Source organism: Colletotrichum gloeosporioides (assembly GCF_011800055.1).
Source record: "Colletotrichum gloeosporioides strain Lc1 chromosome Unknown consensus_43, whole genome shotgun sequence".
In the NCBI taxonomy this organism is placed as follows: domain Eukaryota; kingdom Fungi; phylum Ascomycota; class Sordariomycetes; order Glomerellales; family Glomerellaceae; genus Colletotrichum; species Colletotrichum gloeosporioides.
In genome coordinates, this window is record NW_025544688.1 from 187,439 (window position 1) to 200,955 (window position 13,517).

Below are 13,517 nucleotides of genomic sequence, written 5' to 3' on the forward strand. Positions count from 1 at the left end.
GACGTCCTTCTCTCTGGTTCACCGGTCAGGTCTGTGGATGTTGGTCGCGATCTCGTGATTAAAGCCAAGGCGTGGTCGAGGTGATGAGGTGATCACTGCACGGGGAAGGTAGGGGAAGCAGACGCGGAAGGGGGTCCGGGAGGATATATGAATGGCGGCGGCTGAAAAAACCTGATCGCATCCCGCGGCCTCGCCTAGGGATTGGCATTGCGTTATCGCGTCTAGGCATGTCGTTTTGCCATTTGACAGGGCAACTTTGACACATTTGGCATGGCTATTACGCCTCGGGTAAGCGTCCGGTCCTAGACAGAATCCACCGCCGCGTAATCGGAAGCGCGCTGGCGGTCGTGAGTCACGTTCTGCTTGGTGAGGTTCGGGGACGATGTGGGCTTTGCACGGATAGATTGCCGAGATTGGTGTTGGCATTTTGCATTAGGGGCGGGCAATGGGAAGGCCAACTTTGTTTGCAAGTCAACAAATCTAGTATTGACGTGAGGTGTGTTGTTCGAGTCCTGACTCTTGGGGGGATGCTCTCTGGCGTCGCTGATTGCGATTTCAGCACCCTCAACAAGCCATGCGAGCAGAAACAGGGAACAAATCGCCCTTGTGGCTTGACCTTTGACCGAAATCGGCCCAGCCCGGCGGCCATGGCCGAAAATCCTGCGTTTTAGCGGCAGCTCAAATAATTTAAGAATGTGGGTCCGGCCGGCGGTGACCCGGCTGCTTGGGCCGTGCTGCGCCGATTACCCGATGATTTACCTCCTCACGGTGCCTTACTCATCTCATCTCACCTGCCATTTTCTCACCTGCTTATTCGCACTGCTTACCACGAACGCCAAACCTCACACTGAATCCTTCCGGCCGTCATGTCTTGATGCTCAGATCAAACGATAGGATGAAGTCACCTGAAACAGACGAGTCTTGTACAGTTTCGATCCGACTACATACAGCATCTGGGCTCATTTCGCCAATCACATCTCACTCAAAATTGTTTGCAAGCAATCAAAGTCAATGCCGCAATCACCTCAACACTGCAAGCCCGCAGTTTGCTCGGTCGAAGAGACATCACCTCGGCCGCTCTCACATTCTCTTGTCTTTCGTGAGGACTATTACACAATTACATTGTGATTAGGAACAGTCGGGTGCTCGTGGGGACAGAGTCCACAGACTGATCGCCACTATCTCACGTCAGTCCGTTTAAATTCTCGTCCCCGCTTCAGATTTTGCACCGCTCCGCATTTTGAAGGCTTCAGCCCTCTGGTCTTCACGGCCCCCTTCGCAACACGAGCTCTACCCACAGCAAGGCACGAGGTTTTCTTCAGTGTTAGCTCGTCATTGGACGCCTTGCTGCATGTTATGTCGAGCACCATTTCCAGCACTCAGAGCTGAGTGAAGGATCCCTCAGCCAACAAGGCTGGGGCGGGTTCGTCCTTGGGCTTGTGCCCGCGTCTTTACCTTTCATCCCATGATCATCACGCGGACAGCTGTAAATATCCCCGCCAAGAGGTATTTTTGGCCCAACGAACCTCTGCTACTCGAGTCAGTGGCTCGAAAGCGAGCTGAGCCCAGCTGCCTGAGATTTTCCTGCGCCTCCAGCCTCCAGTCAAACACGGCTTTGGCCGCTCCATAGCATTGCTTTTCGCCTTCGACTTCACGGATTCAACGTCTGCGGGAGTTTCAAGTGTCCAGCTTGGGCAGGTGTTCCTGGGATCAACCAACTGCGACGAGCAGATCGACTCCTGAATCAGTCCCGTTTTCCTCCAAACTGCATCGCTAGTGCCTGCGATGGTACACTTTTCTTTTCTCCGAGGAGCGAACCGCCACCAATGGTTGCAGTTCAGAAGGCGGTATGGACCTCGCAGACGCGATACGCTGACCTCGGGACATTTCTGCTTGTCCGTTCAACCAGCCTATGACGCAGGCAAACGCAACGGCGCGCTGACAGGGCTTCTCGCAAGTTGCCTCCCCGGGGGCCAGAGTGCCGCGTTCAACGGGGCTCTCCACCAACAATCTCGGGGATAGTCTTCACAATTGCCTCGCTGGTCGCTAAGCAAATGTTGGGATAATTTCCTTTCCGATAACCTTGCACTTGTGGCCACTGCCGATGGCACAAAGAGGCAGGCATTTGCAAGAGCGCCGTTCTCTGGTTCGACCGATAGTTGTGGCGCTAGGCCCAGTTGGCTCTGGTGCGGAAACGCTGCCCGTTGCAGATGGAACTCCAAGAACCAAAGAGGAGCAACAGACATTGGCACCCCCTTAAATCACCATGTCGCTTGTCACGCCTCCAAGCATCCCCTGGCCTGTCTTGGCTCTGCCGCTCCGCTTCGCCCGCGTTAGATGAAGGCCATCTCCTATCATTGCTCGAGCTGCCAGCAACTCAATTCGATTGTCTGTGCTTCGGCTGCTTCCAATGCCCATCTGAGCGCGAGCGCCATCCAATGCCACACCCGCCATATGGCCCATATCCACTCTCCTTTTTAACTCAATTTTGAACTGAACCCCCACCATCGCCATTCCTTGACATTCCTGTCATTCCCACGAGAGGGCTCTCATTCCGCTCTTTCATTCCTATCCTAACCATCTGCTCGGCACTTCGTCTGTGACTTTGTGTGTTGTCTTTCTCAGCACTATTTTGCTGCCGAGAACAGACGCGGGCACTTACACTCTCTTACATACTACAACTCACTCTCGTCACTCCTTGACCTTTCTACGCCTCGCCACACGCGCCGAGTTCTGAAATTTTCCCTTCTCGCGATACTAGACGTATTGTTTTCGCCGTCGACTGGACCATTGCCGAACTCCACGACAGACTTTTCTCATTTACCTGGCCCTTCATTGACTCAGGTTTCAAACTCCAACTACACCGGCTTCCTACACGACTGCGGCTTCTTATCAACATGCTGTCGCAATACACTCTCTCGGCGGTGGCGCTGTTGGCGTCGCTCGCCCAGCCAGCCATTGCCCAGGTTTCGACCAAATGCAACCCGATGAACACCACTTGTCCTGCCGACCCGGCCTTTGGTATGGATTACACCTTCAACTTCAACGCCACTCCATCGACCGATGCTTGGGAGACCACCGTCCGTCCCGTCACGTACACCGCAGACAACGGCGCCGAGTTCACCATCAGCAAGCAGGGTGACTCCCCCACCATTCGCACAAAGTTTTACTTCTTCTTCGGCCGCACCGAGATCCACATGAGGGCAGCTACGGGCAAGGGTATCGTGAGCTCTATGATGTGGCTCAGCGACACCTTGGACGAGGTCGACTGGGAATTCCTCGGTGTCAAGAACGACGCCCTGAGCAACTTCTTCGGCAAGGGCGTGGAAGACTTCAAGAATGGCGCCACGCATGCCGTTTCTGGTAGCATTCACGATGACTTCCACAACTACACCACTGTTTGGACCAAGGATCAACTCGAATGGTGGGTGGATGGCAGCCAGGTGCGAGTGTTGAAGGCTACGGACGCCAACAACACTGCTGCCTACCCCCAGACCCCTATGCGACTGAGTCTAGGTATCTGGGCCGGTGGCGATCCGCGCATGGCTGCTGGCACCAGAGAGTGGGCTGGAGGCGACACTGACTACGCCGCGGGACCCTACACGATGTATGTCAAGTCAGCCCAGGTCACCGACTACAGCTCCGGCAAGGAGTATTCGTTCGGCGACAAGACCGGCTCATGGGAGAGCATCAAGATCACTGAGTAAGTCCCGATTCGGCTTCGTCATCACAAAGACAGTCTGGCTAACCTAAGCACAGCGGCAACTCTACCGTCAAGGAGGCCCTGCTCGCGGAACCTAGCAAGTCTGTCAGCGAGAAGTTCGATTCTCTCAACCCCACCGCCAAGACTGCCGTCTACGCATCTGGTGTTGGTGTTGGCTGCGCTCTCATTGCGTTTGGTCTGTGGTACTTCATCCGCCAGCGCAAGCGCGGCGCTGCTGAGGCTCGCATGCGTGAGGCCAAGGCTGAGGAGGAGCGTCTCGAGATGGAGCGTTTCCAAAAGAGCGGCATCGACCCTGACTCCTTCAACGGCTCCACGGGCACCGAGTACAATGCCAGAGACTTCAGCAAGAACGGAATGGTGCAAGAGACCTCTTACAGCGTTCCCGCGACCCAGGAGAAGGCCGTTTGGGATGCCGCTCCTGCGGCCGCTGCCGGAGCCGGTGCCGTTGGTGCCGCCGGTGGTATGCGCGCTTACAGTGATTCCCGTACCGGCACGCCTGTCTTGCCTCCGCTGAGAACCCAGAGTCCCAGCGTGCCGCCCTCCGGTCCTCTGCCGATGGCGCCGAGCCGTAGCACTTCCCACGGCGGCTACTCGAGACTCGGCTCTCCCGATCAACACAGCCCTCCGCCCATGAGCCCTCCTCACGGCGGCTACAGCGACAATGCTTTCGGTAACCAGCAAGGTGGCTTCGGAAACAATGGGTATGGAGGCGGAAACCAGGGCTACCAGGGCGGCTTCAGGTGATACTGAATGATTCCCTGACTTGATGAGCGTATTCATTTCTTTCACTGGCCATCCTATGGCTGTTTCCCACCATATTCATTTCCTACTTTGCATGAAATTTTGAGCGATTTCCGATTCCTCGCTTCGAGCGAACGACATGAAAGGAGAAAAGGAGACTCTCGTTCTTGATGGACGTGATGAGCTCTGTACAATACCGGTGCCAAGATATCCTGTCGATTCTGTCCTGCTTTTAGGACTGTTAACGAAATCAATAAACGATGACCTTGTTCAATTTGCGCTCTGTGCGATGCCCTTTTTGTATCTGATTGTACGTGGCGTGAAGAGACACTGCCGGTTTCGGGGAACGTTGCCGGCCGTCAATGCGATTATGCGCAAAGCTGTTTGCCAGCTGCTTCGCATCATGAGGCAACCCGACAGACTGTAATGGCAGTGGCGATGCTTCAACCCGAGACCAGACACCAATGCGCCTTTGATGCATTTATCGCAAGACCTCTGGCATGAACATGCAATATGCTTATTTACCCTTTGGGCCAACTTTATTCATACATTGAACTGTTCCCGGCCGGTGGCATCGGAACGAAACGGTATGACACGGAACACCGTCCGATCAGGTCGCAAGGCACCCCCCCTCATGCATCCCACGTGGAGCAAGGTGAACTGGTTGCACAGCGCCGCACATTCATCGAAGCCATGCGTGCCACATAGTGGTGTAGTTCGTGCCGGTAGCTGAGAGGAGGCATGGAACGCATGGCTCGCCCCGAGGTTTCCAGGCGGTGTCCGAGAACACGCCTATCATGCTTCGGGAAATTGGGTAAAAACTCTGAGTGTGTTGTAGAAACCCCGTTGTCTTGGGATGGAATTTATTGGGGAAGATGGCCTCACGTGCGGGGAGCTGGTGGTTCGGTGCCATCAAGCTCTGTATACCAAGTGATCTGAGCCATGTCCTAAAGTCCTCGAATGTATTCGCAGTAGGCTTGCTGATCGGCACAAAATGACTCTGAAAGACACGTTCTCTCAAACCCCAGCGATAGCAGCCGCTATTGATGCCTCGACGGTCAGCGAAGATGGGATCAAGCTGTGCCAAGCCATGCATATCCGCGTGCTCCATGATCAACAAATTGCTGCCTTACAGAGCGCATAGAGGAACCCGGCGCCGGTAGATAATTCGTCGAGTCTAATTGTCCGCGGATCTCAAGGTTTACGAGGTAAAGTATGCGGTGCCTTCGGATGTGAATCGCCACGGCCTATCAATCTGATATCATCCACGGGAACGTAAACACGTCCTTCCGCGCCGAACATACCACCAGTCGAACCTAGCTAACCTTTCCATTGCGATTTATTCGGCCAATGAAACCGAGAATTGACGCAGGCAGCAATGCACATATGCCAACAACTCAGCCGGGCTAGAATCGAGATCATATGCACTGATTTGCTGGTATCAACCTTCCGGTTGTTAACGCTGCTCCATTCATCTGGGCCATGGTGAATTCTTCAACCATATCCATGTGTTGAACAGCTGAAGGGTGAGTATCGTGCCACGTGCGGTTTCCACAAAGTTAAGTGAGCAGAATTCGAAGAAAGATGCCGAAAGGAATGCAGAGTCGCCATGTAACTTTCGATAAACCGAGACCGCATTACTGCAACTCCTCATCCGGATGCACAGCATGTCGCCAAGACATTGGTTCCATAACTACATCTCAGAATAGGTAATCAACGAGTTCAGTCCAGTGTGTGGAAGAGCATTCTCGCGTTCATTTGACTCTGAATGTTTCGAATGGACTTGAGTGAGTTGCATGCATTCTCCCCTTGTCACGCCAATCGTTCGTCGATTTAGAGTTGAGCAGCACACCACCTTTTTGATACCGGGCAACCCTTTCAACTGTGATACTTTGGTAAACCTGCCCACCATCAATGGAAAGCCTCTGCGAACATCATCGAAAAACAAGCATACCACTATTCGACATCAATCTCGCTTTCCGTCCGACATTTCGCATGGGAAGGGCGGTGCCATCGCCGACCCAAGGATCTCCACCGGATCCTGCTTGACAGCCACCAATTCCACAATCCTTACGTTAATCCCAGTTCATGTCGTCTGAATTTGAAGATGCAGGATGAAAGCTGTCTGGGCAGCGCCGAGGAAGACGACAGTCTTCGCGATTTGGGAGAGCTTCAGGGAAAATGGTCGGCGGATGCCTCGGGAAAGACTAACATCCTTGAGCTCTGGTAGGCTCAGCAACCTTCGGGCGTGTCGTCGACCACAGCCAGGCAGTCATGGAATTGGGCGAAAATTAGGTCAATCTTCCTCGGCAGACGAATGCGTCGTGAACAGAGCTTGGGATCGAACGGCTCCTAACCTATAAAGATCCACGTCTTCACCCTCCTATCCCACTCCTTTTGCTTTTCATCATCACACAGTCTCGCAAGCAATCCTTTCAACCAGCTAATTATACCCCGATACCCACCTCTGTCCTCGGCAGTAATTCGTGCTTCTTACAATCGTCAAGATGCTCTACTCTACCTTGTTCGTCGCCGCACTCGCGGCCATCTCTTCGGTCGCCGCCCTGCCGGCTGATGCCGCCGACGCTCGTGACCGCGACCGCGATCGTGACGACATTTTCCGTCGTGGCGAGTGCCGCGATGAGCGTGATGAGCTCTACTGTGGTAGAGGCATCAGCGAGTACTCCCGCTATGGTACATAACCCTCATCACAAAGGGTCACAGCCTGTGCTAACAACATCTTCTAGACGAGGGCAGCCGCTACTGCCGCAGAGACCGAGTCAACAGGATCTTCTGCGCCTATCGCGAGCAGCGCGAGTTCGCTCGCCAGATCGCCGAGGAGTGGCGTCGCATTGAGGAGTGCGAGCTCGACGAGTACTGGGACATCGGCAGACGCCGCTGCGAGTGCTACCGCAGACGCGATGTGAGTGAAGCATGAAGCCTTCTTATAACCGAATATGTTACTTACAAAATTTCCAACAGAGGGACGGAGACAGAGACAGAGAGTGCAGACGCCGCCGCGGTGAGAGCGATCGCGACCGTGATGGAGACCGCGACCGCGACCGTGGTGACCGTGATGGCGACCGTGACCGTGACGGAGATCGTGACCGCGATCGTGGCCGTGAGCGTGATGCTCCTAACTGCAAGGGCCGTGACATTGCTTTCTGTGCCGCTAGTGAAGCGCAGATCGTTACCTTTGGTGAGTTTGATGATGGATACTCGTTTCACGGGAAATATCTAACTCTTGAGCAGAGCGCACGAACATTCTCTGCACTCGTGGCAATGGCAACTACGTCTTTTGCGCCAGCCCTGAGCCCGGCCGCGCCCGCGAGAAGGCCAGGGATCACTTCCGCGATAACAGGAAGGCTGCGGTTGAGCCTGTCAAGGCACCTGCTGCTCAGGCTCCTGCCCAGGCTCCCGCTAAGGCTGCATGAGTCGCGATATTTGTTGCCGCTGTTAATTTCGAGATTGAGTGGCAGCAACATCGACATGGCACACGGAATCAATAGTACGAGGGGTAATGGATGGTTGGAGAGTTTTGCTATTTGTGTGATTTGACTTGAGGTGGAGGATTGGGGAAGATTGATACATGTAGTGAACCAACGTAATTTGCGACCTTAAATATCACTCTCTTACATCAAATATGTACCGTTGAAACAAAAATGACCTGAGTATGAGACTTTGCAAAAATTTGAGATTGCTCTTGAACGTGGTCGCGTTCGACATTTTCAGTTGCCGCATTCGCAGTGAAGCAAGAAGTTCAACGAACTCATCACGCTTAGCACTCTATAAAACCGAGAAATATAACCAAAATTCTTGGCCTAAAATCAACAGTGTCTGATTAGGCTCAGTGAAATAACAAATGACACTTTCAGAAGACGAGAGCTCACGGAGTATTCAATTCTCTCATTTACGGCGCTCTCATTACGGCGGAGCTGCCTGAAGTCATTTAAGTATGCGGCACTATAGTATTCTTCGACCCTAGAAAAAGAAAATGCTCACTGATTGCGAAGAAATCGAGGCTGAAGATAATCTGGGCTACATTGTACTCCAGCCGCTCATGCTCAATTAGAAGTCGGTTGACATGAGAGGCAGTGTCAACTTGCTTAAGACTTACACGCGAGATCTCGTCTCGGCCTTCCTTCCCAGTGATCGGCTCGAGCTTCCCTCCCAGTTTTGCGTGGACAAGGGGCTATGCGGGGTAAGAATAACCGACACCTCAGGCGCGAGAACTTCACACAAACACGGCAAAAACATGAACGCAAATACGGCAGGAGACAGGCGAATACTTTCTTTTCTCAATTGTGGTCACTACGAGAAGAGTCACAGGATATCCCCGCTTGGGGTTGGAACCGACGTTGTCCACACAGTCAAGACCCCGGCATGTCCAAGCCCTTGCCCCGGAGCAGTGGTGGCTGCTGGACGTGCCGCATCCGCCACAGAAAGTGTGATGAGTCTTTACCAGAATGTAAAGAATGCACTGATCGCCATATCACGTGTCATGGATACGGGCCTGAGCCAGAATGGGCAAAAGATCCAGCTAGTCTTCGGGAAGAATTACAGCGCATCAAGCATGCTGTGAAACAGAACTTCCGTCAAACCCGAAAGTTGCAGGCTGCACGTAGCCCACAGAGGGCCTCAACATCGTCTCTCACGGGGCTCGATGATCCCAGCTCATCATCTTCTTCTTCAAAAGATTCTGAGTTCAGAGAAGCAGAACTTCTCATGCATTATCTCGATTACATATTTCCGATCCAGTATGCGTATTATGTCGACAACCCAGCAACGGGAGGACGAGGGTGGCTCTTCTGGCTCCTGTCGAAACAAGGGCCCTTGCGGCAAGCTGCTTTTACACTATCTGCGCTCCACCAGCACAGCACCTCAGAGAATAAGACAGAAGAAATGGAGTCGGAGCTTATCCGCTACCATACGAACGCCATGCAGGAACTCCGTCAAGTATTAATCCATAGAGAAACGGATGGCTTCGCAAGTCATCCCGAGCAGAGAGTTGAATTCCTCACTTGCGGGACCTTTCTCATCAGCTTCGAAGTACTCACCTCCATGAACCCTCTTCCATCACGTTTTCAATTACTGACCGATGCAGATTTTTCAAGGAGGAACATCTAAGTGGGAGCCACACCTCAATGCCCTGGTGTCAGTGGCTAGTCAAATTCGTCCGAATGACGATGGCTCACTCTCTTTTCAGTCGCCTAAACTCGAACCAGGCTTGCAGAGGATGGTCGATGCTGCCATGAGGTTTCACATGGCACAGCTATTGTGGTTCGAGATGGTGGCTTGTGTCGCAACTGGCAAAGCACCCAAGCTGCCATATCAAACCTGGTTGGCACTAGATGACCTGGATATGTCGTGTGTCATGGGTTGTCAAAATTGGGCTATGCTTGCTCTTGGCGACGTTGCACTATTAGAAACACAGCTAGCGGAAATGAGCTCTAGTCTGGCAAGGAAGCGATCGTATGATCTGAGGCAGAGACTGCGTGCAGGGATAGATGGTTTAAGAAACACAAACGATGAGGTTTGTAAGCTCCTGAGGATACCACTGAAACGCACTGACAAGTCCCAGGCTTCGGCGCCGATGACATGTCAAGCAGTAACCCGGGTCTTTGCAACAGCTACCCTTTCACAACTGCGGGCCTTCACGGCAATTGATTTTGAATACCATGAAGAGGTGCATGAGGCTGTGGCGGAGGTAATCAGTGCATTAAAGGAGATGCCAAAGGGGGCATCTCTCAGAGGCTTGACATGGCCAATGTGCGTCGCCGGTGCAATAGCTCGACAAGATCAACAAGATTTCTTCGAGAGGATACTTACAGCTAATCTCGAAACATCGGGCACGAGCTTCACGAATTTTGGAACGGTGCTTCTGATTCTCAGAGAAAGCTGGGAACACCGAGACGACTTTGGCAACGACAGGAATGCGACTAGAAGTGCGATGAGAAGGTTGGGGATCAGTGCACTTTTGGTTTGAAACGGAGCTAACCTTCTTTGTTAATTTTGCAATTTCTATTTAATGGTGTAGACGTCTTGCTAGATACCAACTCAAGATTTCCACGTCCAGGCTTCGTCAAGAAGACTAGGTGTCCACCGGCACCGGACGTTAGGTGTACGCCCCGTTTCATCAGATGAAGAAGGTAATCGAAGTTGAATTTTCCCATTGTCTCAGTCGACCCAGCTATCTCATACCACACGTTCAATTTGATACTCAGCCCAGTAAGCCCGCCCTCATTCCCAATCACACCATGCTTCACAACGACATTCCAATCCTTCAGCCTTTCACAATGCCAAATTTTCGCGAAACAAACTTTTCCACACGCAGGTACCGTTCCTTTATTCGTCAATGATTTGAACCTTCAATGCCAATGCACTGGGATCCGAAGCAGTCATGAAGGCCTTTTCGCCCTCTTCAAGAGTATAGCGGTGCGTGACTAGGGGCTTCAAGTCAATGACACCCTCGGATACAAGACCGATAGCTCTTGGGTAGATATCGCGGTAACGGAACTGAAAACGCAAGTCGATCTCCTTTCCAGCCATGTACATAAAGGGGATCGTGGCGAAGTCCTTCCCACAACCGATGACGAAGACCATGCCACCAAAACGACACGCCTGGAATGTCAGTGTATACGAAAGCCACAAGATATGACAAAACTCACATAAATGCCAGTGATAACGCTGGATTCCACACCAGTGCATTCCAACACCAACTTCGCCTCTTGACCAAGTGCAGCCTTCACATCTTCAGCGGCGGCTTGCGGATCCTTCCCTGGAGCAACAAGCACAGTCCGCACTCTCGGGATAGCCTTCTTAGCAATTTGCAGTCTGCTTTCATTGATATCTGTGATGACGATGGGGTTGGCCCCAGCTGCGCTGGCAGCCATCAGGGTGACAATGCCAATGGGTCCGGCGCCGCAGATGACGACCGGGTCTCCCAAGCGAACACCAGACCGTTCAATGCCCGTTAAAGCCACAGAAAGTGGCTCGAGGAGGGATCCCTCTTCGTAAGAAATTGTCTCAGGGATCTTGTGCAGCCAGTCTTCCGGGTGCACATGATAGCGCGTCAGAGTTCCGTGATACGGCGGTGTTGAGTAGAAGACAACGTCAGGACAAGCGTTGTATCTTCCAGTACGGCAGAAGAAACAAGATGCCTTCATGCATGGAATACCGCATTCCAAGGCTACTCTGTCACCAACCTTGAATTTGGTAGTGTTGGGACCAATTGCAACAACAACACCCGCACTTTCGTGTCCAAGGCCATTCTCACCAGTGACCACCATCTCACCAATGTGACCTGCCTTCCAGAAATGGACATCAGAGCCGCAGATACCAGTTGCGCGCACATGCACTAGACATTCTCCATCGCCTGGGGTGGGAATATCGATCTTCTTCAGGTAAAGTTCATGGCTGGGATTGGTGTAGACAGCAAAGTTCTCGGGTTTCCGGCGAAGAATGTCCGCGGCAGATGCGTCAGTTGCCATTTTGTACTAATAAAAATGAAGCTGAAGAAGGATTGCAGTTAGGGGAGGATCAACTTCTACCAGACAGTAGGCGGCAAGAATAACGGCAAGGCAAAGACAAAAGACAGAAACCTGTGGCTGGGCACCATGTCTTTTATCAAGACCTTGCCTTCGGAGGAGGGGCCGCCTTTCTTGAGTCACTCACGCGTGTTCTTGTGGCAGAACCCCGGAGATCTTTACCCCTCATCCCCCCCTCCGAACAGCAACATATTCAACCTCAACAGTGTGGCTCTGACAATATGCCTGCGCCAGTGACGCCACGGGCTCGGTGAAATCGCCGTTACCCCACAGTCGGCGCACTGGCGCTCGGCGGTTTCTCCGTGACGTACCACCTCGGTGGTTTCCCCGCCTGATGGCAGACTCCGCGCGGCGAAGGCTTGCCCCGGGATAAATCTCCCTTCGACTTGCACGGTAAGATATTTCAAGAAATACAGCCAAGAAATACATTTGAGAAGCTCAATCCTCGGCATACATCATTGAACTCTCTGAAGCGATCATTTTTTCCTCCTTGGAGGTCCTCCAGCTCGTTCCAAACAACTTCAATTTTGAAACACCTAATCATGTCTCTCAAAGGGAAAGTTGCCATTGTGACGGGCGCTGCTCGAGGGATCGGTGCGGGCATCGTGCGGGCCCTTGCCAAAGAAGGTGCAAGTGTATGTATATCCCCTGTTCAATTGGTGACAAGTTCATCGCGGTGAACTCTGGGGTACGCGCAGTGCCCCGCTGGACCATCGATTCTCCCAAACCGAAAAGGCTATCCCCTTTGCTGATTCTTCCAAATGGGCAGGTCGCCTTCAATTATGTCACTCCGTCATCTGAGTCAGCTGGTGTCAGTCTGGTCGAGGAAGTGAAGAGTTTAGGCTCTCGCGCAGTATGTGTGAGGGTTGACATGGCTTCTTTGGATGCACCGAAAGACCTGCTTAATGCCAGCTTGAAAGAATTCCAGACGGATAAGATCGACATCTTGATCAACAACGCGGGTCTGGGTGGAAATGCGCCTCTTGAAGAAGTCACTGTTGAGGACTATGACCGTCTGATGACCGTCAACGTCAGGGCTGTCATCTTCATGACACAAGCTGTTTTGCCACATATAAACCGCGGAGGACGCATAGTCAATCTTTCGTCGATTTCCTCCAGGGGAGGCTACAGCACACAGTCAGTGTACGCTGCGTCGAAGGCGGCCGTTGAAGGATTGACCCGTGTCTGGGCTACAGAGCTAGGCCACAAATATGGAGTTACTGTCAACTGTGTGAATCCGGGCCCTGTTGATACAGATATGTACCGCGCAGCAGGACCTGTTCATCTCGCTAGAATGGAAGAGCAGAACAAGAAAGTTCCAGCAGAGCCTCGCTGCGGCACCGAACAGGATATCGCGGACATAGTTGTTTTCTTGTGCGAGGAGAGATCAAGATGGGTCACTGGTGACACTGTTTGCGCGAATGGCGGCATGTTGTATTTGTAACTTAGCTAGCATTCTGCGTGTTTCGCTCGAATGGCAACAATCAAAATGCAAGACGAACATG

At 52.6% G+C, this 13,517-nt stretch overlaps 5 protein-coding genes across 5 annotated transcripts; 4 read left to right on the top strand and 1 right to left on the bottom strand.

The window, feature by feature from the left end:
- Positions 1–2,897: 2,897 nt before the first annotated feature.
- GCG54_00008621 (putative extracellular glycosidase) lies at positions 2,898–4,468 on the top strand (the record flags this gene model as incomplete). The annotated part of the gene is made up of 2 exons (XM_045408582.1): positions 2,898–3,703; positions 3,760–4,468. The coding sequence occupies 2 exons, from the start codon at positions 2,898–2,900 to the stop codon at positions 4,466–4,468; spliced, it is 1,515 nt and encodes a 504-aa protein (XP_045264549.1).
- Positions 4,469–6,972: 2,504 nt separating this feature from the next.
- GCG54_00008622 (uncharacterized protein) lies at positions 6,973–7,899 on the top strand (the record flags this gene model as incomplete). The annotated part of the gene is made up of 4 exons (XM_045408583.1): positions 6,973–7,159; positions 7,213–7,388; positions 7,448–7,664; positions 7,718–7,899. 4 exons carry the CDS (start codon positions 6,973–6,975, stop codon positions 7,897–7,899), a joined length of 762 nt encoding a protein of 253 aa, XP_045264550.1.
- A 949-nt stretch (positions 7,900–8,848) lies between these two features.
- On the top strand, positions 8,849–10,451 carry GCG54_00008623 (ustiloxin B cluster transcription factor ustR; the record flags this gene model as incomplete). The annotated part of the gene is made up of 2 exons (XM_045408584.1): positions 8,849–9,514; positions 9,570–10,451. The coding sequence occupies 2 exons, from the start codon at positions 8,849–8,851 to the stop codon at positions 10,449–10,451; spliced, it is 1,548 nt and encodes a 515-aa protein (XP_045264551.1).
- Positions 10,452–10,810: 359 nt separating this feature from the next.
- On the bottom strand, positions 10,811–11,955 carry GCG54_00008624 (L-arabinitol 4-dehydrogenase; the record flags this gene model as incomplete). Its single annotated transcript, XM_045408585.1, has 2 exons — positions 10,811–11,086; positions 11,134–11,955. 2 exons carry the CDS (start codon positions 11,953–11,955, stop codon positions 10,811–10,813), a joined length of 1,098 nt encoding a protein of 365 aa, XP_045264552.1.
- A 599-nt stretch (positions 11,956–12,554) lies between these two features.
- GCG54_00008625 (L-xylo-3-hexulose reductase) lies at positions 12,555–13,456 on the top strand (the record flags this gene model as incomplete). Its single annotated transcript, XM_045408586.1, has 2 exons — positions 12,555–12,647; positions 12,782–13,456. The coding sequence occupies 2 exons, from the start codon at positions 12,555–12,557 to the stop codon at positions 13,454–13,456; spliced, it is 768 nt and encodes a 255-aa protein (XP_045264553.1).
- Positions 13,457–13,517: the final 61 nt, after the last annotated feature.